This window comes from Pleurodeles waltl, chromosome 9 (genome assembly GCF_031143425.1).
Source record: "Pleurodeles waltl isolate 20211129_DDA chromosome 9, aPleWal1.hap1.20221129, whole genome shotgun sequence".
Taxonomy (NCBI): domain Eukaryota; kingdom Metazoa; phylum Chordata; class Amphibia; order Caudata; family Salamandridae; genus Pleurodeles; species Pleurodeles waltl.
Genome location: NC_090448.1, coordinates 1,190,383,029 through 1,190,409,730, shown reverse-complemented (window position 1 = coordinate 1,190,409,730; position 26,702 = coordinate 1,190,383,029). Strand labels below are relative to the sequence as shown.

Below are 26,702 nucleotides of genomic sequence, written 5' to 3'. Positions count from 1 at the left end.
TCAGAAGGTTATTCGTGAATGCCTAGTGTGTGCTAGAGGGGTGATCATGGGGTTGATGTTTAGTCTGATCTTAGCAATCTTTTTCTTGCGAAAAATTTATGGCTGTTAGTTTTTCCATTGAATGTTATGAAGGCACTCTGGGAGTGGGGTTTGTGCCTTTCGTAGGGGCCTGAAGTAGGCCTCCGCTGCTGTTCGCTACTTTACTGATGACAGAAGGTTGTCATTCTCCCTCTGCCTCTGTGATGATGTCTTTAGTGATGTGCAGAAACCTTTCAGGGCTTTAGGGATCTCTTGCCTATGATGCCATGCTTGCTGAAATCAGGCTCCTTGGTGAACCTTGAGCTTCAGGTATAAGTACTGTTGTTCCCACGGTGCAGCTGATGACCTTTTGAATCTCATTATGTTGTCGGATTTCAGGTGTGCGGCAATAGTGACAGCATTGATTGTTTGGTCTCACTGGTATGGTCTGGTGTTCAGGAGAATGAAGACTATGGCTATGTGACCGGGACACCCTGTGTTGTCAGTTATGCTCTATAAATCTTCATTCATTCAGTCCATGAGTCAGTGTGTTTCAAGGGAGGTTGGGCATGGAGTCCTAGAGGAGGACTAGAACTTTGCCGTTGGTAGGTGAGTAGTGAGTGGTCCAACGTTCGCGTTCTTCAGTTAGACAAGTCGGACCTCATTCTTGGACTTGCTCGCTTCCTCCTGTAAGACTAACATTGGAAGATGGTGTACTGGTTGTTTTGGGCCGTAGTGGATTTCATAGGGTAGACGCTTGAAGAACTGAACAGTGGCTGCTGCTGACGGATGATGCACCTCATCCTCTTCTGCTTGGTTGATGTGCCTTAGTTTGGGGGCACTAGGTCATTGATGTGTCACCACAGTTTGGTCTTTCTCGGCCACTTGTGATCCCTGCGATCTGCAGCTCTGTGCTGGTCTCTGATGCCTTTTGATGCCTGTCTGAGAAGCCAGAAGGAATCCCAGGCTACTAGCTGAGATGTGAGACTCTGTGCAGACTTAGGTAGGTTCATGGAAGCCCTACTTCTCTAGCTTCTCTTTCTACTCGAGGCGGCAGCTGGAGGCCTGCTGTGCCATGCCAATGCCCCATAGCCTATCCTACATTCTTGTGCAGCACTGCGTGAGGGGTTCTGTTGTTTGCTTTGCTTGACTATTGATTAGGGGAGAGGATGTGGCGTAAGGGCCTGAGCTGCCGACTTCATAGCTGGGGGAAACCAGGTTCAAGTCTCCAGACACTCAATAAGACCATTTTGATGATTGATCTCCCATAAGCAGTGTAATCTCGAGGAGCACCAGATGCAATAGAGAGTCATGGACAGATTTGTTTTCTGTTCTGGTGGTTTCTGCATGAGCTCCTTGTAAGTCTCTGCTCTGTATCCTTCTGTTCCTTAAGTGGACGTCAGAGGCAAGGCCTAGTCTTCTGTTGTGTTATAAATCTTAAATATAGCTGGTTCGTTGCATAAGCGACATATGCTTAATATTAACATACTACAAATGATTTTTTGTTTGATCACTGTTAAACTCTTCTGGGTCAGTTTGTGTGTTTGTTTATATTTTAACCAGAGTCTGAAGGTTTGTTTTCCCTTTTCTTTTGCATCCCGCTAGCACCTGGGGAGATTATGGCATCTAGATTCCAAGATGATCGAAAACGGGACCTTTCGCAACTGGAGGAAGAATGTATTTCTGAAGTCCCGAGGAAGCGGATCTCTCCTTCCTCCAAAGAGAACATGAGGAAGGTGAGAAATACCTCCGGCCTGGGTGTGTCTATGCGTTGTGTTGTACTGTTAGTGTCTCTGATCCCTCCTGTTATTTTTGCTGTGTACTCTGTCTTCTGCTGACAGTGCCCCAGGTCTTTGCGCATTTGCTCTGATTGTCTGTTGTCTCTTCTGTGCTGTCGTGTGTCTGTTCTTTTTTGTACTCGTGGGTGTCACTGGTCTCTGCTGTGCTGGTGCAGTGTGTCTAGTCTTTGCGTTACTGAAGAACTCTGTTCTGAATACGGTTTTGCTTTATGTGGCCATGGATTTTTTTCTGGTGAGTCTCAGTCCACCACTAATGTTGATAGAGTGGCATATGGGTGCCAAGAGTGGCTGTGGTGTTTCTGTGGTGATGTATTTCAGTGGCGACCAGGGTTGAGCTGTTAGTTGCTCTGTTACGTGTAGAATAGAGCAGTGGTACTTTATAGGTGTGGTGAGGTGTTTAGACAGATTATTAGAAACAAACATATTGTGTCAAGAATATCGAGGACAAAAATATTGTGAAGGTAAAACTGTCTCTAGGTCAGCATACATTTACTATAAATAACTCCACATATTTGTACCTTGACGGTAAATAGGTCATGGTTTGTAAATGTGGAGTTAAGAATCTTAAATCTGTACTCACGTATTTGCATTTGCCTTCTGGATATGTTGTTCCTCGATATTTTTGACACAATGTTATGTCCACATGATATTTCTGTTTCTGATATTCTGTCAGTGATCTGGTGGTGCTACAGAGAGCTGCCACAATTGTTCTTATATGCAGCGAGCAGGTCTTTGTTTTTGGAGACAATACCTTCATTTCATGTTCATTTACACATTTTAATCTTCCTTTTGTTGACAGGATAAGAAACCTGTGCAAGAGAAATCTGCATTCTTCAGGCTCAGGTAGGGCACAGCAGATCCCTAGGCAGCCCTTTTTTGCTTTCCAGACTGGTTTGTACACTTTGTGATGTGCCTTTCGTATTCCTGCAGGACAACAGCCAATTGGGCTGTGAGTAGCCCACGCAAGTCTTATAGAATCATACAGGCTAAGAGGAGAACCCCCCGGCTAAGCCTAAGCCCCCGTTCCCGAAGGAGGACACTCCCCGTCACTGGGGACCGTGACATGGCTAATAAGGAAAATGAGGTAGCATTTGGTGGGAACCTGCAAGAGAAACTTCTGAAAGAAAGCCGAACATATCTGCTCAACTCTAGTGATCCAGGCACCTCCCAGACCGACGGGCCTAGCTCCAAGTACAGCAGCTTCTTCACAGAGGTGAGTCCGTGCTGCCCGGATCCTGGGTCTTTTACTTGTCTTGTCATGTTTGATGTCTCAAAGTGCTTAGTAGTGAGGCAGAGATATCTTCCCCAGTGCCTTGAGGTGTCTGTCCTCAGTGCCATGATTGCCCTGTTTCTACGTGTTGTCTTGCATACTGACACATCAGCCACAGAGTCATACTTTAGACTCTTCTCTCCTTGTAGCTCACAGGAAGGTTGTGTCGGCAAGGGCAGAGCCTATGGTGCCAGCATGGGGAAGTGGGGCACATGGAACATGTCCGTGTTGTAGGAAAGTTCCATCTTTCTAGCGTAGTTCCCCTCACTTTTTTTTTTACCTGTCAGTGTGTTTAGACTGTAATTCCCTGGGATCCTGCTAAACAGGACCCCAGTGGCTGTGGTCTCTCCTCTAAATTTGGTTGCTCGTAAATATTTTACACCCACAGTTGGCACACTGGTGCACCCATGTAAGTCCCTAATATATGGTATTTAGGTACCCAGGGCATTGGTACACCAGGGGTCCCCCATGGGCAGCAGCATGTATTGTGCCACCCATGGGAGCCCATACAAAATGTGTCTGCAGGCCTGCCATTGCAGCCTGTGTGAAATTTTTGCATGCACCCTTTCACCACCAGTCCTGATCACTGCACTTAGTCACTATAAGCCACTCCAAGGGCAAGGCGCATGTACCTAAGTGTGAGAGTACCCTTAAGCCAACTTAAGGTATGTAATGGACAGTGGTCAACACAAGTGGTGCAACTACATAATGGCTACTCCAGTATCAAAGGTGTTGGAATCATGCAACCACACCAGTTCCTTTGCTAGGTGCATGAAAGCATGTATTTTGGGGGTCCCTCAGAGGATCCCCCAGTTCTTCCTTTACAGCCTTACGGAGTCCAGCTGCCAGCCCACGCTGCTGATGACCCCAGACACTGTTCTGCCCTCCTGCTGGTGAGCCTGGCTCAGGCCGGAGAGGCAGAACTAAGGAATTCCTGCGAGGGAGAGTTGTGACCACCTGCCCCTGTGTATTGGGTGTCTAAGGGCTGGGGTGGGGTGGCCTCTGCACACCACCAGACTGCTTTGAAGGGCCCATTTGTTGGATCTAGGCTCCCAGTCCCAACATTGACAATGGATCTAGGCCCCCTGTCCTAACCTTGATGATGGATCTAGGCTCCCTGTCCCAACCTTGATGATGGAACTAGGCTTCCTGTCCCAACCATGATTACAGATCTAGACCCCCGCCCTGGCTTTGAGGCTGGATCGAGGCCCCTTTTCCTGGCTTAGATACTGGATCTGGGCTCCCTGTCCTGACTTTGATGCTAGATGTAGTCTCACTCTTGACGATTGATTTAGACTTCCTGTCCCAACCTTGACGATGGATCTAGACTCCCTGTCCCAATCATGGCAATGGATCTAGACCCCCTGCTGTGGCTTTGATGCTGGATCTAGGCTCCATGTCCTAATGTTGATGGTTGATCTAGGCTTCCTGTCCTGGCCTTGATGATTGATCTAGGCTCCCTTTCCTAACGCTGATGATGGATCTAGGCTCCCTGTCCCACCCTTGACGATGGATATAGGCTTCCTGTCCCAACCATGATGATTGAGCTAGGCTCCCTGCCCTGGCCCTGATGCTGGATCTAGGCTCCCTGTCCTAATATTGATGACTGATCTTGGCTCTCTTTCCTAACGTTGATGCTGGATCTAGGCTCCCTGTCCTAATGTTGGTGATTGATCTTGGCTCCCTTTCCCAACGTTGATGCTGGGTCTAGGCTCCCTGTCCTAATGTTGATGATTGATCTTGGCTCTCTTTCCTAACGTTGATGCTGGATCTAGGCTCCCTGTCCCAACTTTGACGATGGATCTAGGCTCCCGGTCCCACCCTCGACAATGGATGTAGGCTCCCTGTCCTGGCCTTGACACTGGATCTAGGATCCCTTTCCTAACGTTGATGATTGATATAGGCTCCCTGACCCAACCTTGACGATGGATCCATGCTCCCTGTCCTGACCTTAATGCTAGACCTAGGCTTCCTGTCCTGACCTTGACGATGGATCCAGGCTCCCTGTCCTGACCTTGACGATGGAGCTAGACTCCCTGTCCTGGCTTTGACCATGAATCTTGGCCCCCTGTCTCAGGCTTTGATGGTAGGTCTTGTATTCCTGTCCTGACCTTCATGCAAGCTTGTGGCTCGCTGTCCCAGACTGTACTTGGTGCTCATCTTGACCCATGTTACAGTCTTTGTTTGCTGCCTAGTCTAGGCTTCGTGTTTAAACCTTTTCTTGCCATCTGGTGTAGGCTCCCTGTCCGAACTATGCTTGTACGGAGTCTAGAATTCCTGTTCTGACCTTTGTTTATTTGGTTTAGGTTCCCTGTTCCAGACTCTGCTTGGCATTGGTTCTAGGCTACCAGTCCTGGCCTTTGCTTTGCTCAGAGTCTATATTTCTTGTCTCTGCATTCTCCTTGCCCTGACCTTTGCTTGGCACTGGTTCTAGACTCCCTGTCCTGAAAGGCCTTGAAAAATCATAAAAATGTTACTAGATCTGCAGGTCGAGGTAGCTTGAACAATCTACTTGACCTAACTGTCATGTATTTGACCCGGAAACAGGTCTCAATTGTGTGATCCTAGGCAAATATTGTATTTCACAGTCGCCTTTTTCTTAATTCTCTCATTTGAGTGCTCCTTCCAATATGCGAGTTTTGCATTTCTGCCGTAAAAAAGCCCTCTTTTGTTTGATTAAATACACAAAACGTTTGCTCCATGTATAATAACTCTACCCCACATTTAAGGTACACATGATCTATGTATAACTTGTCCGTTAGTTTACTAACAGCTTTGCCATCAGGGCAGGAGCGTTCCTCAGTTTATGTTTAAACACTCACTTTTGATAAATATATTACTAAAGCATGATGTGGTAGCGCACATTTACTGACAGTAAATTTCCAAGAAATGTCCTAAAACCGTTCCACTAACTTGCAGCTTTACTGATAAAACTACATAGAGTACTAACAATAATCTGTGAAAATTTATTTTCATAAAACATTTATCATCTGCACATCACCAAGTAAAGTGTTCTGCCTTTTTTTCATCCTTTTAAAATATGTTTTTCATCACACATGTACAACAAATAGTCTTTAACAGCTACTGAAATATATTTTGAAATGTTTGTTCCAAGTTGACTTAGTTATATAAATGTTGTGTGTTAGTAAAGACCTGCTACCCACAACCTTTCATTTCACACAGGTCAGACAGTTCACCTTATAAAATCCTGGAACTGTGCAGTCACAAGGAAAAGTATTTGTATTGCAAGAAGACAAACTGACTTTTGACCTGTCTCTGAACAGAGAGCAACTGTGACAAGAATACGATTTAAAGGCATCTTAATTGCTAATTCAGTTTCTGACTGAACAGAACACCTGATCTTTGTCCACTCGCCAGATGGGGCGAGTAGGTTCTAAAAATAGCTCGACCTCATAAACAAATGACTCCCATAGCGAGTGGTTGAGTAGATTTTTCTTTTCAAGCCCAGCCTGACCTTTGATTGCCGCTGGTTCTAGGCTACCAGACCTGACCTTTCATTGGCACTAGTTCAAGTTAGCAGTCCTCACCTTTTGCTTGGCACTGGTTCTAGGCTACCAGCCCTCACCTTTTGCTTGGCACTGGTTCTAGGCTACCTGTCCTCACCTTTTCTTGGCACTGGTTCTAGGCTACCAGTCCTCACCTTTTCTTGGCACTGGTTCTAGGCTACCAGTCCTGTCCTTTGCTTGGCTCTGTGTCTGGATTTCTTGTCCCTACCTTTTTGCAGGGCAGTGGCTATAGGCTCCCGGTCTCAACTGTTGTTGCAGTGGGGTCTAGATTGTTCTAATCTTTGCTAATCTTTACTTGGCTCTTGGTCTAGACTCCCTTTTTCTGAGCTTTGCTTGCCACCAAGTCTAGGCTCTCTGCTCTGACATTTGCTGGAGAACCTGTCTAGACCTCCTATCCAACCATTGCTTGGGCTTCTGGCCCGATGTTTGCTTACACTGGGTGGTGGACCTATCTTGGTGGCCTTTTGACTTCTTGTACAGGTATTTGCAGTGTCTTGACTCCCTGTCTTCTGATGCCTAGTTTTGGGGCCCTCTCATAACCACTACAAAATGTTGGAGATGGCTCTGACAGTTTGTGGGTCTCCATAGCTGTCATTCCTGTTGCCATGCACTGATCCACTCTGACCTAGTGTACCTTCTACGGTCTGGTGCTTGTTTCCCATCATGGCTAGGTCTGTAGCATCCAATGAGATGAGTGCTCTGAAGTGATTTATTATTTTTTTGAATTTGTTTTTGCAGGTTTCCAGTCACCATGACACAATGACGCAGGTTCTTTTCAGCAGGAACCTCCGATTAAGTGTGGCATTAACCTTCTGGAGGCGACAGAATATTTGTGAGCTCACTGCTTATTTACTAAGGTAACCCCTGGCTAAAGCACTTGCTATAGCCACCTTCTCGATGTAGCTTCTTAGATTGTTGCTCGTTATTTCAGACATCGTGGGCTGTTTGCTATAACTGCTTTCCACACACCTGGCCGCCTCCAGCATCTCACATTTTCTTTTTGTAGTGTCTGTATTTTTAAATTGTACATGACAAGGTGGTTGGATACTGATGTTGGTGGACGCCTATTATTATATTGAAAGCATTAGTATGTATGTATCTCATCCCACCGTTGGTGCATTAAAAGGAAAGGTGGCCACCAGACAGCCTTTAAGAACCAAAATAGCTCTGGTATTAGAAAAGCCCTTGTACACACAATTGATAGGTTGTAGCATTCAAATCTCCATGTATTTGTTTAAGGGAATGTCTCTTTTTGTATAGTCACCCCCAAGGGTTGGACTGATGCTGCTGGTTTTTGACTCTGAGGGTATACTGAGGCCTGCTATCCAGACCTCAGTGCCCCCCCCCCCCATACTGTTATATCGACTTGGCTTTTCCCTGGATCGGCTGAGCCAACTTATCTGTGAGTTCTTGGTGAACGGTGCCCAGTGTAGGGCGCTGGCTCGTTACGTGATAGATCAGTAACTAGAGACACCAGGTAAAGGGTCCGGGCTCCCCAGTCAGTGGACAGGGCTTTCCTACACCCAGGGCATGTAAGTTGGAGAGTCTTCATTTCCCCCCCCTCCCCCCTCCTGCCCCTGCCAAAGGATTGCAGCACTGTTTGTGCCACTGTGGGTGGGACATGAGTAAAACAAGACTCCCAGCCCACCATTTGCAGGCTAGAAGAATAGTTTTAACTGCTGGCCTGACTTTGCCATCTAAAGCAATGGCAAAGCCAGACTTCTTCCTGGTACATGTGTAAGTCACCCCTATGGCAGGCTTATAGTGTCCTAAGGCCTGGTGCCACACATTTCATGGGCAGAACATATTTTTGCATGCTTTGATTGTAAAAAACTGGAACTGTCATTTTGCTGTGGAGAAGCTTGGGCGCCCATTTGGCGAGTGCAGAGTTACACGCTGACTCATCAGGTTTAACTCCGGAATAGTGCGACCAAAGTAGGTCATCAAAAGTATCAAACAATTTGTTACATTAAGCCCGATTTGATTTGCAGGTTGATGTAAGGAGGGGACAATAAATTCCACACACCGGCAGAGTTAGCCGAATTTTGACAACTCCACATTACATATGTAACGCAGAGTTTCTGCCAATCGCTGCGTGGCAGAGTTTTATTTATTATTTTTTTTCTCACATGTGGCTCACCAACAGTAAGTTGGTGAGCAAGAATTTGTTTCCCCCAAGCGTGAATTTCAGGTGCTAGGGGGTACCTGGCGTTAGAAAATCTACTCAAACGGCACTGAAAGCAACTCTAGCAGCAGCACCCTATGGTGGGCTGTTTGATGCCTTTCGTGCTGATTTTTTTTTTTTTTGCGCATTACGAGATCCTGGTGCTAACAATCAGCATGATGCAGAAGTCTGGAATCTCGTGGAGTTTTCATGTAATTCTGCGGAGTTTAACTGCATGTTCCGCTCACCCCTCCTGGTCAAAATGAATGCAACAGATTACAGTGTGGAACTTCAAGAAAGTTATCACTTTGTTGCATTCAATCCCCTGTGCCCATACTGCTTGCACACGGAGTCCTGTCGCCAAGACAGCTGTCTGCCCTCCTGGGGAGACGTGCTCGAGACTCCCAGGAAAGGATACAATATGGACCTGTGCTGGAAGGAGGTGTCCCCTCCCTCCTGCAGGAAGTCACTGGGTGTTGGCCAAAAAGACAAGCTTCAAAGGAGAAGCTGCCTTGAAAGGGCAGATGGGAGAGTGGCTGCTCCATTGCTGAGGCAGATAGGCTAGCACTTGGAACAGGTGAGGGGAAACCAGTTGCCAAATGTACTTTTCTGAGGCATGTAGCCTCCTTGTAGCAACACTTCTGGGTTGGGCTAGGGAGTGCCACAAGCCAGGAGAGACGGTTTTGCCATATTGGAAGTGGGCAGAATGGTTCATACTGGGATGCTCAAATGTCACACTTTGCAGGAAGTGCTTATTGGCTGGGAGTGACCCTAGTAGCTAATTGGCTACCTACCTCATCCGGACCTGAAGGCATTTTCCCGAGCATCAGCTGAGCATCCCTGGCACTCCAAACTCAAATTTTGACTGGACTGGAAGAGGCCCAAAGAAGAACCGCCCTGCTGCACTGTGGAACCAGCAATGAGAGGCTGCACTAGTGTGAACTGCACCTGGAGAGGGACTGTGCCTGCTGGATCCTGCTCGAGGAGAAGTCGCCTCCGGAGCCCAGTCAAATCCAAGAGTCTCAAAGTGTCAGTGAACTGCCTTCCGGTCATAGCACAGGGACACAACAGCTGAGTAGACTGCTGGAGCAAGTTGGTAACCCAAAGTCTTCAACTTGCCACTGCCGTCCAGTACCAGGGACCAGGACTCGAAACACAAAGTTGCACCAAGTTGGCTGAGCACAGGAGTGTCATTGAAGTGCTACTGGGACCCGCAGAGGATGAGTTATCGACCCAGGAAGGATTTGCCTAGGACTGCGATACTGGGCGACCAGCACCTCCTCACCGCCTTTGTGGATCGAAGAGTAGTCGCAACAAGACCCACATCCCCAGCATCCTCTGAGCATCTTCAGCAGCCTCCATCCCTTGCATCAGGACCAGTTCCACAGGAATCCATTGCAAAGGATAAAAGTACCTGGAAGTGAGTGAAGACGGCTTCACCTGCCAAAGTAGCTGTTTCTGAGGACCTTGCTGATCTCCCTGACTAGCTCCCTACTGAAGTTGGTGCCTAAAGTGACTCCAAGTGACCACATTACAACTAGCCCAAATGTTCTAGTATAAAAGTTTAAGTGTTAAATTCAAATCATTGAATTTGCCAGTGCTGCTTCGCGGTTTAGTGAAATGCTTTAATTACTATTTACTATACCTTGTTAATTCTGTATCCGGAGCCCTCCAGTGGATTTTTGTCGTTGGAGTCTAAAAGTACATAGAGTGCAGTTTTATTTTTTATAAATTGGTGTTGGATTTCTTGAGTGTCCTGTCGAATTCTTCTTCAGTTGTTTTGGTGCTGTTAAACAGTTTTACCCTTGATCCTTGTGTAAGCTTTGCTGCTGAGAGCTACAGCTACCCAGGGCTGAGCTGAAGGTTTGACAAACAAAACTTACGGATCCCAAAGGGGTTGGTAAGTGCACTGCACGGAGAGTGTGCACAACCACCCTTATAAAATAGACCTAATTTCCTCACACTTTGTTTCCGAGAGTAAACGAATGGAGAGTACTCTTGGCAAGAATTGACATATGCTGTGTTGTCTGGAGCACTCTCCGTTCTTAGAGATACATTTCCCTATACGTACATTTCTGTGAATCTAATCTAGATTTGATTCTCAGAATACATTTGGTGGATTTATAATTCGGACCCTGAAGAAGTGGAACCATAACTCCAGTATGATGAAACACGTGTTGGCTAAGGAATAAAGACTATAATTAAAGGGTGAAGGATTAGACAATTTTGTTGTGGACTGTTAGTTTTGTGTGCCAAAAGGCTTGCGCATAACAGAGCTGTCTGTATTTTTTGGCTATGCACACACAACTCCTTTGTAAAGGTTTGTACGTATACGCACCCTCGCCTGCACAGACATCTCCACCTGTGTGTGTGAGGAAGACAGTGGCGATGCCCTTCTGAGCAGCCCACCGAAACCACCCTTTGATCTGTGAAAGGGGTTCTACACTCAGCGTTTTGTCTTGTCATCACGCCAGCTCTCAAGGAACTACAAAAAGTGATTGGCAGTATTGGGCTTAACATACCTCACACCTGCACGCTCATCTGAGGTATACTTATGATCTGATCGATCAGCACAAACCAGTGAAGACCTCGGGCCGAACGGTGTGCAAGGACAAATACCCCCAAGAGGTTCACAACAGTTGTAAGTTAATGTACTGATTGAAGAACCACAAAAAAAATTAAGAAGTAATTGGGCCCCAATGTTACAAGCAAGGATGCCTCAAAGGCCTAAGGAATTTGAAACATCCCCTGGCTATTTATGGTCCCCTTGTGGTCTTATTCACCGTCAGGGCAGCCAACACATCTTGTCAGGAGACTTTGCCAAGCCTTAGATGGGAAGTGATGTCCCTTCCCCAAAGGATACTTGTTTGTTGTTACTTGAGTGAGACAGAATGTAGTAACAGTGAGAGCTAAAGGTTATGTTGTGAGCCATTCATAGGCTCTGCCCAAGGCCTGGTGTGGAGCGTGATATGTAGGTTAGCAGGCTAGCTCCGTTGTGATAACCTCACGCCATCTGAGCGTCATAACACCACCTCCCCTTGTCACTCTACCAGGTGAGTCTGAGCGTCCTAACACCGCCTCCCCTTGTCACTCCACCAGGTGAGTCTGAGCGTCCTAACACCACCTCCCCTTGTCACTCCACCAGGTGAGTCCTTACATCCGTTTCTGTGCTCGCCTACATATCTACACTCCATACAGTACTCCAGGAAGGACCTAGACGACCCCGTCTGAGAGTTATAACTCAAGAAGTTACATACATTTTCAGTGCTCGCCTACATATCTACTCTCCAAACAACACCCCAGGAAGGACCTAGGCGGCGCCTTTCATTATTTCAAGTTCTACTCTGTTGGAATTACTCAGTGGATTGGTTTTACTTTGAGAATGTTGTGCATCACAACCTTCAAGACTCATTGTTACTAAAGGAGCTGCTTTGGCGCATTCTCTAGTCACAGCAGCAGCATCTGTGAGGCTGCCAGACGTGGCACCCCCTGCCGGACAGCCACACCCCGGGGGACCCCTCAACCAGGAGCCCAAGAGAGGAAGATGCGAGGAAGGGAGGGGCCATAGGCAGGTCTTCTCTGTCCGTGCACCGCGAATCAGGAGGCACATTAGACGTGCTTGTCCCTCCTCCAGCTCAGAGAGCATTGCTTGACCTCACAGTAGGAGCCTCCTGTGTGTACTTCTGTCTTTAATCTGTGTGTAAAGCTCAAACCTAGGAACCACAGAACAGTGCTGAGAGTCCAGCGCTGGAGGCAGCAGTTGTTTACAAAGAGGGAGGTAGTCACCGGTGTATAACCTGCTTCTTGTGAACACACCTGAGTATATCCTAGGGCTGACATCAAGCGTAGTGACCCATTGCTCCCCAGCTACACTGGTGCTTTATAATTACAGCTGTGTGTGTAAATACTGCTTGCAGCATTCTGTCTGGGGGTACCTTACTACACGTACACCCCCCGCATCAACTTCCTGTACACTCATCCCCGTCTGCACTAGCTTCCTGGGCCACAGTACTGTGCACTCTCACACCCATCGACACTGGCTTCCTGTCATCAGACTGTGAACAACCTGAGATGCACACATTTGCACAGTCGTCCTGTGCTACCAGACTGTGCACAGTCTGACACAGATAGACACACAAACCCACCCTTCCCCCTTCCCCATCACCCATTGCTTAGGTTTCCTGTGCTACCAGACTGTGCACGGTCTCACACAGACACACACACCAGCCCCCCTTGCTTAGGCTTCCTGTGCTACCAGATTGTGCACAGCCTCACACAGACAGACACACATACACCCTCCCCCACCTTCTCCATCACCCCTTGCTTAGGCTTTTTGTGCTACCAGACTGCACAGTCTGGGATACACACCGATCTGACTGTGCTCAATCTGAAACACACACAGGCACACTGGCTTCCTATGGTATCTGTATGCTAGCACAGGAAGGCAGTGCAGATGTGCGGCTGTGTGTGAGCTGCCAGAATGTGCAGACTCTGAGCTACACCCATCTGCCCTGGCTTCCTGTACTACTACACTGTGGACAGCCTGACACCCACACACACCTGCAGGAAGCTGGCCCAGTGTGTGGTGGACACCTATGGTGTTACACCATATACTTGGTCCATGCAAACCCCTGTTAGTGAGTGTTACAGTCTCTAGACAGCCAGGGCTGTCTGTGGTAGCTGTGGTGAGCAGCCAAGACTTATCTAGAAGGCACGTGAAGCACTTGGAATACCACTGTAGTGTCACAGTAACTTATCACACATGGAAGGCACCACACAGTGTTGCAAAAATAAAGGTATTTTATTATAGGCGCAAGAAACTTGGCTACCATAGGTGTACTTCCCTCTGTAAGTATGAACACACAAAATATACACAGGTAAGTAATTAGGAATAGCATAAATTAGCAAGGGCTCTGTATGGGGGGGAACCTTATATTAAAACATAGAATGCACACAGGTGTCCCTCACCAGAGTGTATGGTGTAGTTAGACAATTGTTGGGAGAGAGTGGAACCCCAAAAGTTAAGTACCTAGAAGATCCCCAGCGGCCGGGTGCAGAGAGGTAAGTTACCAGGTTTTCCGATTGGCATAGGGACGTCGCAGTTGGAAAATACAGAAGCAGGATGGGACCAGTGGAACCCAAGGGCATATTCTGGGCGAGGAGACCCTGCAAAAGAAGGGGACAGAGTCCAGTCCGTGCAGGAGTGTCCCAGTGGGGCAGGAGTTAATGCCCACCCTTCTGTAGCTGAAGATCCGGGTCTGCAGTGATGGATGAAGTCCAGCTGCGGAGTCCAGGAGCTGCAGAGGAGTCCCTGAAGTCGCCCACGAGCTGCCCCGCGTCGCTGGATTGCAGTCGGGTTAGTGGTCAGGATGGCCCCCAACAAGCACAAGCAATTTCAAGAGGAGCCTGTGGAAGTTTTGCAGAGCTGTGGAGGACCAGCAAGGTCTTGGGGACCAGACCCTTGGAGAGGAGTCTGGGCTGACCCTCAGCAGACGCAGACAGAGCCCCCCTCAAGCAACCCACTGGCAGCAGGCACAGTAAGTCGCAGTGAGGCCCAGGCAGCACACAGTGAGGAGTCCCACATTGCTGGCGCAGCAGAGGGGACACTGTCCTTGCAGAGGTAGAGGGCTGGGGGCAGGAGCTACTTGGAGCCTGAAGATCCCTCGGAGCAGGAATCAACAAGCCTTGGTTGGTGCAACAGTTGCGGTGCACTGGGTTTCTGTCCTGATGGAAGAGGCAAGGGTTCACCGTCTTCCCCGTTGGACAGAAGGCAGAGGGGAGCCTTCAGAACCACCACCTGTGTTGGAGAATCTTTGCAAGTGCAGAGAACAGCAGACTCCAGCAGCCAGGCGTTGTTGTCTGAGGTGCCTGCGGATGCAGGTAAGTGACTCCTTCACTCTAAGGTGATTCCTTCTTGTTACTTTGGTGCAGCTGAAATCTTGCCGACCCCAGAGGATGCATAGCTGTGGAAATGTTGCAAGTTGCTGACAGGAGACACTGAAACAATGTTTCAAAGAAAAGTCTTCTCCGCTGTTGCAGACTTGTTCGATTCCTGTGAAGTCCAGCAGCAGTTCTGGTGGCCAGGAGCAGAAGAAGTCTTTGCAGAGGAGTCCTGGAATCTTGCATGATGAATCCCAGGACCCACCCTCAAGGGAGTCCCTAATTAGCCCTAAAAGGGGGTTTGGTCACTTTCTGGAGTGACCACTTAACAGGTGGGGTCTCTGAAGTCAGGTACCTGACCTACCCAGTCAGATACTCCCAGAAGCATCTGCATATCGTTTCCAAAATGGCAAAACCAGGTGGCCACCTGGAGGAGCTCTGGGCACAGGGTGGTGCTGTCCACAGGAGTGGACTCTCCCCTTTTCTTTGTGTGTTTCACATCAGAGCAGGGACCAGTGGTCCCTGGACTGTTGCAAACCGGATTATGCAAGGAGGGCACCAAATGTGCCCTTCAAAGCAATCTGGTGGCGTTGGAAGGCTACCCCGTCCCAGACCTGTAACGCCTATTTCCAAAGGAGAGGACATTGCACCCACTCATATAGGAAATCCTTTGTTCTGCTGCCCCCTGCTTGAGCTGTCAACCAGCAGGAGGGCAGAATCCCGTTTGAGGGGCCGCAGTAGCGCAGGGTGCATGCAGACCCTGGCAGACTGTCAGGACCATAACTGGGGGATTCTCTAAGGAACCCCCAGATTGCATGGAATCAGGCCACTAATACTGGAATCAGTATTGGGGTATGGTTCCTGTAGAAAAGTGCCCCTTTGGGCATGGCTACCATTCCCCCCCACCCCAGACACTTTTTGACTGATATTAATGCAAACTTGACTGAGTTTGCGCTGGGATCCTGCTAAACAGGGCTTATTGTACAATGCACACAGAGAGCACCTTAGAGATGCCTCCTGTATTTTAACCACCCTTCAGTGTGAGGCTGGCCACTCTGTGCCAGCCTGCCACTAAAAGACGGGTTTCTGACCTCATGAGGTAAGAGCCTTTGTTCTCTCAGAGGCCAGAAACAAAGCCTGTTCTGGGTGGAGGTGCTTCACACCTCCCCCCTGCAGGGACTGTAACACCTGGTGGTGAGCCTCAAAGGCCCAGACTTCGTGTTACAATGCCGCAGGGCACTCCAGCTAGTGGAGATGCCCATCCCCCAGACAAAGCCCCACTTTTGGCAGCAAGTCGAGTAGGAAAGTTAGGTAAAACAGGGCTGAGTGACCACTCCAACTAGGTCCACCCTTACGGTGTCCAGAGCTGAAGTGACCCCCCCCCCCCCCTGCAGAATTCTGCATCTTGGTTTGGAGGAGAGGGACCAATAGGGTAAGGAATCTTCCCCCCCTCCAAAGGGAGTGAGCACAGGAAGGGTGTAGCCACCCTCCGGGACATTAGCTATTGGCTACTGCCTTCTGACCCCTGTAACACCCCTAAATCTAGTATTTAAGGGCTCCCTTCAACCCAGCTCATCAGATTCCTAGTGACCTCACAAGAAGAAAGGAGGACTGCTAAGCCGACCCTCCAGCAATGAAGACTCCAGATGACAGCTGACTTGGTACCAGCCTGTCTTCAGCTTCAGAAGCCCTGCTCCAAAAAGGCGGATGCATCCTGCGGGACCAGTGACCTTTTCAAACCCCTAGAGGACTGCCTGCCAAGTAGAGGACCATTAACTCTCAAAGACGGCGGCTTTGTCCGGATGAAACTTCAGCAAAAGACTCCAGAGCCTCCTCGGGTTTGCGAGTCCTGCCCACTCTGCACCCAACGCCCACAGCCCTTGTCCAGGTGCCCACTGGTTCAGAGTAGGTCCCCAGGCAATTCCGACCTTGTGTCCACCCTGGGTTTGACCCCTCCTGGCAACACAATGACACCTGCAGCCAGGATCTAGAGGAGCCCCCGACTGCAACCAGATCCTACAAAGATCCCCAACACCTAAAGGTACCCCTGCACCCGCAGCCCACAGGCCTTGAGGAATCTGACCGATGGTCCAGCGATGACCAGCAGGTGGGTCTCTTCCTTGTCCAGCCCTGGGTTTCCCAGAACTGACCCCCTGGAACCAGTCTGCAGCATCTTTTGTGACCCCCGGTGTCCCCTTATTGAAAAGCACTGGAAGCCCATCCTTGTGTTTGCACCTTGCAACACCCCTCATCCCCCCTCTCCACCCAGTGCTCACCCAAATCCCCCAGGTCTGCTCTCCGAAGAAGCAGGTTCTTGCCTGCAAGCAGATCTTTTCTGAGCAACCCCAGTCCTCATAGGATTCCATTGAACACCCAACGCGAACCTTGACCTCTGCACCCAGCTGGCCCGTGTTGCTGGTGGTGCCCTTTTGGGGAGAACCTAAACTTGGATCTGTGGACATCCTAACCCTTGAAGACTGGATTCCTAAGTTGTGTACTTACCTGTAGACTGTACTAAGCCCCCTCCCCGACTCTATGGACTGCTGTGGAAATGTGCAATAAGAGTCCTCGTTTGAAATAGAAAACTGCTACTTACTTGTAAACTGCTTTATCTGCTAAAACCAAACAAGGTGCATTTGATACTTATGCTTGATGCTTACTTGCTGATGTACTTACCTGCAACACGATCCTTATGGTTCTAGAAATAAAGGAACACAATATATTTTTACTATATAAAAATAATTGTTCTGGACTTAGTCATTGAGTGTGTGCTTCATTTACTGCCTGTGTGTGTACAACAAATGCTTAATACTACCCTCTGATAAGCCTACTGCTCGGCCACACTACCACAAAATAGAGCCTTAGAATTATCTAATATTGCCTCTGTCGAGCCTCTCGGGGAACCCCTGGACTCTGTGCACACTATCTCTCATTTTGATATAGTATATACAGAGCCAGCTTCCTACAATTCTGACATGATTGATACCAAACATGCACAGGTTCGGCGTTACCATTACATAGCTGGACCACGGGCAGTGATCAGTACATAGCTAAAATGGCTTCCCCGCACTTATGAAGTCCAGGGAATTGGAGCTGGAGTTTGTGGGGCCACCTCTGCTAGTGCAGCAGTGCCCTCACACACAGGGACATGCATCCGGCCCTCTGGGCTGAAAGGGCCAACCATAGGGGTGACTTACAGTGACCTGGTGCAGTGACCTGTAGTGAAAGGGTGCATGCTTCTGTTCACGCAGGCTGCAATGGCAGGCCTGCAGAGACAGTTTGCATGGGCTCCCATGGTATGGCACAATACATGCTGCAGCCCATGGGAGCCCCTGGTGTACCAGTGCCCCAGGTATCTAAGTACCACATACCAGGGGCTTTCAGGGGTACACCAGTAAGCCAATTGCGGGGTGTAAGAAGTATCAAGGCAACTAAAGTTGGAGGAGAGAGCACATCACTGTTCGGCATGGTTAGTAGGATCCCAGTGAAAGCAATCTAAGCACACTGGTAAACATGCTAATATTGGGGGTTAACCATGCTAGAAAGAGGGGACTTTCCTACAACATCTATTTCTACTGGTTTCTGTGCTACTTGCCTGTGCAAACCTGCACCCACTTGCATTGCCTTATTGTGTTACTATGCCTCACGGAGATACACGGGCATCTAGCAAGTGCTACAAACTCGTATGCACATACTCCATCTCCACTGTGTACTACTCACAGCAACTGACAACAAGCACAGTCTTTTCCTGGCTCTCTGTTCTACTAAGGTCTGAAGGTAAAGGTGAAATTCTTGTGCTACAAACCTAGGAAAGCAAAACTGTCACAGTCCGCAAAAGACGAGAGGTACCAAATGGCAAATTTGAACAGCGTGACAAGATTTTCAGGTAATTTTTGGTTCTTTGCATCTTAATTCCACCTCCTTGGGGTCTTGATTAACTTGGTAATATTTCCTTCAGTGAAGGAGAGGTTTGTACAGCATGTCCCATTAGTGGGCGAGCAGTCTGGCGGGAAGCTTGTATTCAGTGCTGCAGTGGCAGGAAGTGGTTTTTAGGCAGGACATCGGGTGGGTAGTTGGGCAGCACACGGCAGCACCACTGGTTGGAATCGTGCTGTGGCAGTCAAGGGCTCTTTGGGAGGGTTAGTCCGGCTGACTGTTTACCAGGTGAGGTCCAGAGTTGCGTAGGTGAATTTTGAGGGTGGCTGCAAGTCCAGACTGAGCGAGTTCCAAAGGGATATCGTTTTGTAGCAGGATTCAAAATGCGATATGTCACTGGACATTTTGGTGCTGATGGAGGAGTGCTCAGTAAGGGAGTGTTTCGGAAGAGAGGGGCTTGTGATGGATGATGGCTTATCCAACTGCTGATGGACGGATTCAAGGAATATTTGTGCAGCTCTGTATTAAGACACACAGATGGCATCACACGACTGATGCAGAAATCTGGCTACTGTGCTGTGTACCCAGGGCCTGATGCACTCTTTGCATCTGCAGCCCAAGGACGTGCATATAGCAGGTTAGAGAACTGGGAAGCAGCTTGCTGTGTGACCTATGCCGTTCTTCATGAGGCAAAGTAGCCATTCAGCGGGGTTGCAAAGCCATCCTCCTGATTAGGCAGGCCGCAGTTTGCAACCCTGGGATTGGCTCCAAGTACAGGGATTGCGACCTCCAGCCCTGCACTTGCTTTCCCAGTGGAAAATGTTTATGTATTTATTTTTTACAGCAGCTTTGATTTTAGGGGCAGTTAACGCTTTAAAATCAATCCCATTTGAAATCTTTGGAGCAGCAGGCGGTACTCCCTGGACGGAGACTGCCCTCAGGATCTTCAGAAGAATCTGTCAACCCGGGGTGCCTTTAACTTTGCAAAACAGTTTCCCCAGATCTCTGGGTTTGTGACCTCAGACGCAAACTATTGGTACACACCTTGTGAATCCTGAGTAGGAGCTCGCGCCTTATTCACTTGCCTCCTATGTGCAGTTCATAATGGACAAAAAAGAAAAAGATGGTTTATGGTCTCAACTGCTTTGTTTTTGCAAATTACAGGCTTAGCCGCTGCAAAACCGTTTTGTACATGAGAATCCTTATTGTAAGAGGTGATCGATTGATCGACAATTCTAATTCCACTGGTGGCTCGTCCTAGCAAGGATGCCTTCCTCCCTCACTGCTCACCTTCTGGGAGTGTTTCACCTTCAGCACTTTCATTTACTTCCAGGAGCTCTCCACTCTGCTCACATTGCAGATAGATTCTGCAGGTTTTGACATTTCTAATTTTTGCTCAAACAGTGTCTTGTCTGCGGTCCTGTTTTGTGTTTCCTTCTCTTGATGTATGAACTACAGTGATGTTTTCCTCTCTGGTGTTCTGGAGTTCACATGGGTTTTTCTACACTATCTGGGCAATTCTCAGGTTTGTGGTTGTTCAGTAATGTATTGTTTCAGACGCGTATCAAACTGGAGTCCGCATAACTTTCAAAGCTCAATGCAGGTCATTGCAGGGTTCTGCAGAGAGAGACAAGGAATCCCGGACTCGTAGAGAGAGATGACCGCTTGTGCGGATGGAGGGACAGGAGCTGTGTACTGGTGCCTGCGCAGGAGTGGCTGTGCACTAGTGATGGGGCAGGGGTGGCGGTGCTTGCGTGGGGCAGGGGTGGCGGTGCTTGCATGGGGTAGGGGTGGCGGTGCTTGAGTGGGGCAGGAGTGGCTGTGCACTAGTGATGGGGCAGGGGTGGCGGTGCTTGCGTGGGGCAGGGGTGGCGGTGCTTGCATGGGGTAGGGGTGGCGGTGCTTGCATGGGGCAGGAGTGTCAGTGCAGCGGTGCTTGCATGGGGCGGCGGTGCTTGCATGGGGCAGGAGTTTCAGTGCAGCGGTGCTTGCAAGGGGCAAGAGTGTCAGTGCAGCGGTGCTTGCAAGGGGCAGGAGTGTCAGTGCAGCGGTGCTTGCATGGGGCAGGAGTGTCAGTGCAGCGGTGCTTGCATGGGGCAGGAGTGTCAGTGCAGCGGTGCTTGCATGGGGCAGGAGTGTCAGTGCAGCGGTGCTTGCATGGGGCAGGAGTGGCGGTGCTTGCATGGGGCAGGGGTGGCGGTGCTTGCATGGGGCAGGGGTGGCGGTGCTTGCATGGGGCAGGGGTGGCGGTGCTTGCATGGGGCAGGGGTGGCGGTGCTTGCATGGGGCAGGGGTGGCGGTGCTTGCATGGGGCAGGGGTGGCGGTGCTTGCATGGGGGAGGGGTGGCGGTGCTTGCATGGGGGGAGGGGTGGCAGTGCTTGCATGGGGCAGGGGTGGCGGTGCTTGCATGGGAGAGGGGTGGCGGTGCTTGCATGGGGCAGGGGTGGCGGTGCTTGCGTGGGGCAGAGGTAGCGGTGCTTGCGTGGGGCAGGGGTGGCGGTGCTTGCGTGGGGCAGGGGTGGCGGTGCTTGCGTGGGGCAGGGGTGGCGGTGCTTGCGTGGGGCAGGGGTAGCGGTGCAGCGGTGCTTGCGTGGGGCAGGTGCAGCGGTGCTTGCGTGGGGCAGGGGTAGCGGTGCTTGCGTGGGGCAGGGGTTGCGGTGCTTGCGTGGGGCAGGCGTGGCGGTGCTTGCGTGGGGCAGGCGTGGCGGTGCTTACGTGGGGCAGGCGTGGCGGTGCTTGCGTGGGGTCGGGGGGTGGCGGTGCTTGCGCGGGGTCAGGGGGGGTGGCGGTGCTTGCGTGGGGTCAGGGGGGGTGGCGGTGCTTGCGTGGGGTGGCGGTGCTTGCGTGGGGTGGCGGTGCTTGCGTGGGGCAGGGGTGGCACTGCTGGCATGGGGCAGGAGTGTCAGTGCAGCGGTGCTTGCATGGGGCGAGGGGTGGCGGTACTTGCATGGGGCAGGGGTGGCGGTGCTTGCATGGGGCAGGAGTGTCAGTGCAGCGGTGCTTGCAGGAGTGTCAGTGCAGCGGTGCTTGCATGGGGCAGGGGAGGCGGTGCTTGCATGGGGCAGGGGTGTCAGTGCAGCGGTGCTTGCATGGGGCAGGAGTGTCAGTGCAGCGGGGCTTGCATGAGGCAGGAGTGTCAGTGCAGCGGTGCTTGCATGGGGCAGGGGAGGCGGTGCTGGCATAGGGCAGGGGTGGCAGTGCAGCGGTGCTTGCATGGGGCAGGGGTGGCAGTGCAGCGGTGCTTGCATGGGGCAGGGGTGGCAGTGCAGCGGTGCTTGCATGGGGCAGGAGTGTCAGTGCAGCGGTGCTTGCATGGGGCAGGAGTGTCAGTGCAGCGGTGCTTGCATGGGGCAGGAGTGTCAGTGCAGCGGTGCTTGCGTGGGGCAGGGGTGGCGGTGCTTGCGTGGGGCAGGGGTGGCGGTGCTTGCGTGGGGCAGGGGTGGCGGTGCTGGCGTGGGGCAGGGGAGGCGGTGCTTGCAGGGGGCAGGGCTGTCAGTGCAGCGGTGCTTGCCTGTTGTGTTCTACAAGCTTGTTCCGTCGGGGAGTACAGGATATGGGAGCAGTGCCCGGTGTTGACTGTTCGACAAGCATCTCACCCTGCCAAGTGTTGTGGTGCGTGTTCAGTGTTCTGCATGAGATACTTGAAGCAGGGCCTGTTGTTGGAAGTGTGTGCTAGAATGGTGGATGGAGAGAGTGTAGGATGAACGCAGGAATGCTGCATGTCAGCAGAGCAATACATGAAGCAATGTGAACACTCCTCAGTAACCCATGCTTCTCTCCCTTCTGCAGGATCGAAGACCTTAGTGTCTTAGCAGACTGCTTGCCAATGCTCACAAACAGGTATGTCTGGGCTAGCGCATCTCCTGTTCTTTGTGTGAGCCTTTGAGTGCACTGGTGTAACTCCCTCTGTACTTTCAGCATACAGGAAGAGAAGGCATACGTCTCGCCCGGGTGCTGTGTCGATCTCATGCCCATGGTAACAAAATTAATCACGCGACCCTATGAAGAGTAAGTATATTTATTTTACTCACTAGTTCTTCGCTGCTTTTCTTGTCCTCACTGAGTTGAAGTCTTTACTCCTGGAGCTGCTTGTTTCTTTGCAGCTGGAATGGCTTAGACAACTGGGTAACTTTAAAGAAGAGTTCACCATAATCCAGTGCGTTACACTGACTTGATGAAGTAGTGAAGCAGCCCTCAAATGCCCCCATCACCCCCACCCTCAGGGAGAGCCCTGTCTTCAGGATGGAGACACGCTCTCCACAAGATATAGGGATCAGGATGCCATCTAGTTACACTGACCTAGACAGGTGAACCAGCAGTGCAGTAGTGCCCCCTCGAATGCCCCCCCTGGAGAGCCGTGTCCTGAGGATGGCCAATGCTGCCAGCAGTAGGGATCGAGCAGTGGCACTCGGAGGGCCACTGTGTGAAACCGCAGAATTTTACTGCAGGTCTCAGCTGGTCAGGAGCATCAGCAGCAGGTCACCAGCCTTCTGACATCATCAATCTGACCTCTAACAAAACCTGAGCTCGTGTGGCATGCCTGCACGACTGGGAGCATAGAGCATACTTTATCCATCATAGATAAGGTCTGCTCGGGTTTTCTAGTGTGTACTGCATCAGCTCATTGCTGCTTGTTGTAAACATGGAGGCCCAGCAGTTTTTTCATTCCGCTGCACAGTTGAACTCAAATCTTTAATTCATTCAGTTTCTTTGTGCGCCAGTGACCCTTAGCTCGGCTGCGAGCTACGGCAGTTGTCATCGCTACTGGTAAAACATCTATCAGGCAAGACCCTAAATCTCAGAAGTGGCACGGTTTTGTGGCCATGTTTGGAGGAGCCTTGCACACAAGCAGTCTTCTCTTTGTGTTTTATGTTCCACCTTGGAGTCTTTCTTCTAGTTGGGTGCTATTAACCATTCTCTTGGCCTGAAAAACTAAATTCCAAGTCTGCCAAATGCTATCTAATTTTAAGAAACTTCAGAGAGTCAGTAAACTAGTAATTACGCCAGTACTGTATTGTGGTGTGTCCTTCAGTCTTTTTGTTTGTCAGTGGGGCCCGTTAGTTGTCCCTGCTCTTTCTCTCTCTCTCACTCTCTCACTCTTTCTCTCTTTCTCTTTCTGTCTCACCCAGTTTTCTGGAAGCGCCTTGTGGACATTGTGTCTCCTGTTTCTTATGTTTTTGCTTCTGTTTTTTACTAAAGTTTTAGCCCTCCTAGATATGTTTCCCCCCCTCCCCCTCCCTGTTTGTTGTTTCTACTTTCTCCCTTCCTCTTTTTCTGGTCTCCAATGCTGACCTTGGAATTGGTTCTCCTGTCCCGGGACATTTATGATTTTGTTCTACTTAGCCCCTTTAGAAAATCTGGTTTGGTTGAAACCTTTTTAGAGTAACTTCTGTCTTTCTTGCTCCGTCATTCAGACAGAGTCCTTGTATGAACCTCCTTCAGTTAATCAGTCATTTGTAAAGAGCATGAAATCACATGTGAGGGTCCCAAGATGCTGCAGTTGCTTGCTACTGTGTGGTGATAAGTACATTCAAACCAGGTCTTGAGGCCCTTCTTAAATTGCCGGAGCGATGAGGTGCAGGGGGAGGTTCTTCCAGGCTTTGGCCACCAGATGAGAGAGAGAGCGTTCTCCGCTGGTGGATCTGGTGGGCGTCTGCAAGGAAAAGGGAGGCGGAACGTAGGTGTCTGGTTGGCTGATGGTCGGTCATGCATTTGTTGGTGTATGCTGGTCCTTCGTTGTGCAGACCTTTGTGTGCGTGGGCAGCATCTTGAACTGGCATTTCTTCTGGATTGGGAGCCAGTGGAGCTTCTTAAGTTGGGCGGTGATGTGGGTCCCTCTCGATGAGGAGTCTTCCCGCTGTATTTTGTATTGTCTGTAGTCTCTTCAGGAGGCTTGTGGTGATCCCTACGTAGAGGGCGTTGCCAAAGTCCAACCTGCTGGTGACACTGGCCTGAGTGTCAGTCTTTCTGGTGTCAACTGGGAGCCACCCAGATCTTGCAGACCATGTCGGAAAGTGCCCCTTTTGGCATGTTTACCCCCCTTTGGCTGATATCTGATGTTAACTTGACAGTGTCTGGGATCCTGCTAACCAGGCCCCAGCACCAGTGTTCTTTCCCTAAACTGTACCATTGCTTACACAATTGGCACAGCCCTGGCACCCAGATAAATACCTTGTAAAAGGTACCTGTGGTACCAAGGGCTCTGTGGTGAGGGAGGGTCCCTAAGGGCTGCAGCATGTGTTGTACCACCCTAAGGGACCCCTCACTAAGCACATGCACACTGCCATCGGGGCTTGTGTGCTGAGGGGGGGAGGTAAAGTCGACTGGCATCCCTCTCTGGGTGCCATGCCCATAAACCACTGCCTGTGGCATAGGTAAGTCACCCCTCTAGCAGGCCTTACAGCCCTAAGGCAGGGTGCACTGTACCACAGGTGAGGGCATAGCTGCATGAGCACTATGCCCCTACAGTGTCTAAGCAAAACCTTAGACGTAAGTGCAGTGTGGCCATATTGAGTACATGGGATGGGAGGTTGTCATTACGAACTCTACAGCGTCATGATGGCTTCACTGAAGACTTGGAAGTTCGATATCAAACTCAGCTCAAACACACACTGATGCCAGTGTTGGATTTAATAAAAAGATGCACACCGAGGGCATGTTAGAGATGCCCCCTGTATTTTACCCAACCCTTTAGTACAGGACTGACCCATCTGTGCCAGCCTGCCCCTAACAGACAAGTCAGGAACAAAGGCTGCTCTGGGTAGAGGTGCTTCATACCTCCCCACTACAGGAACTGTAACACCTGGCGGTGAGCCTCAAAGGCCATGTACAGTGCCCCAGGGCACTCCAGCTACTAGAGATGCCCTCTCCCTGGACCAGACCCGACATTTGGCAGCAGGTCCGGCTGGAAAATTAGGAAACACCTGGAGGAACCCCTTATCGCAACTGGATCAGGCGAAGATTCTTGAGGTCCAAAGGTACCCCTGCATCTGCAGCCCTGTCGCATTGAGGAATCTGACCAATTATCCAGCGGGTTCCTCTCCTACTTGTCAAGTCTTTGGTTTTCCACAACCTTCTCCCTGGACCCAGCCAGCAGCATCTTTGTGACCTCCGGGGTTCCCCCCTTGAAAAGCATTGGTCGCCCAATGCTGTTTCCCCCTGCACCGGGCCATCCTTGTGCCGCTGAGGGTGTTTGGTGCTGACCGGTTTCCCCCTCCCCCGAGTGGTCATCTTAACTCCCAGGTCTGTGCACCTGCAGCCTAGTTCATTCTGAGTGCCCACATTCTCCATAGGATTTCATTCAAAATCTGGGGCCAACTTTGACTTTTGCAACCGGCCGGCCCTGTGCTGCTGGACATCGTAACCCCTGAAGTCTGGGATTGGAAGTAGAGTACTTAAACTAATAACACTTTTCCTTCCCAGGACTGCATTGCTTCATATAAGAAATTGCACTGTTTACTTTTGAAATTGAAAAGTGTTACTTACTTGTAAACTGTTTTATCTGCAAAACCTAAACAAATGTTCATTTGATATATAACATTGATAGAAACTTACAACTGTACTCACCTGCAACAAAGATCCTTTTGCTTCTAGAAATAAAGTAGCCAAGTGTATTGTTGCTATATAAAAACTTTGGCCCGGAGTTAGTCATTGAGTGTGTGCCTCATTTCTTGACTGTGTGTACAACAAATTCTGTGCACTACCCTCTGATAAGTCTAACTGCTCGACCACACTACCACAAAAGAGAGCGTTAGTTTTTATCTACTATTGCCTCTGTTAAGCCTCTTGGGGAACCCCTGGACTCTGTGCATGCTATATCTAATTTTGGCACAGTGTATACAGAACCAGCTTCCGACAGAGTATACGTAGGCTATGGAAGCAGGAAGATGAGACTTAAAACATTTTTTTTTACTGTTGCTTTGCTTCTGCTTCATAGACGGCTTGCTGTCCAAGATAATGTCGAGTTTTCAGGCATGGTCGGTGAGGGTGGAGAAAGGACGAGTTCTGCAGGCCACCATTGTAGGAAGCTGGCCTGGTGTGTGGTGAGCACCTATGGTGTTATCACCCTATATCAGGTATTCCCTATAAGTGCGGTGTAGTCAGTGTCTAGGAAGCCAGGCTTTCTAGCGGTAGCTGTGGATGAGCAGCCAAGACTTATCCAGGAGCC

At 50.0% G+C, this 26,702-nt stretch overlaps 1 protein-coding gene across 1 annotated transcript in view; it reads left to right on the top strand.

Moving 5' to 3' along the window:
• KATNBL1 (katanin regulatory subunit B1 like 1) overlaps positions 1-26,702 on the top strand; it is an 86,332-nt gene that overhangs the window by 8,735 nt on the left and 50,895 nt on the right. The window contains exons 2-7 of the mRNA XM_069209153.1: positions 1,624-1,754; positions 2,617-2,660; positions 2,748-3,030; positions 7,353-7,471; positions 22,325-22,375; positions 22,454-22,543. Of these exons, the coding sequence (XP_069065254.1) occupies positions 1,638-1,754; positions 2,617-2,660; positions 2,748-3,030; positions 7,353-7,471; positions 22,325-22,375; positions 22,454-22,543 (704 nt within the window). The 5' untranslated portion in view covers positions 1,624-1,637. The remainder of the gene's footprint in view (positions 1-1,623; positions 1,755-2,616; positions 2,661-2,747; positions 3,031-7,352; positions 7,472-22,324; positions 22,376-22,453; positions 22,544-26,702) is intronic.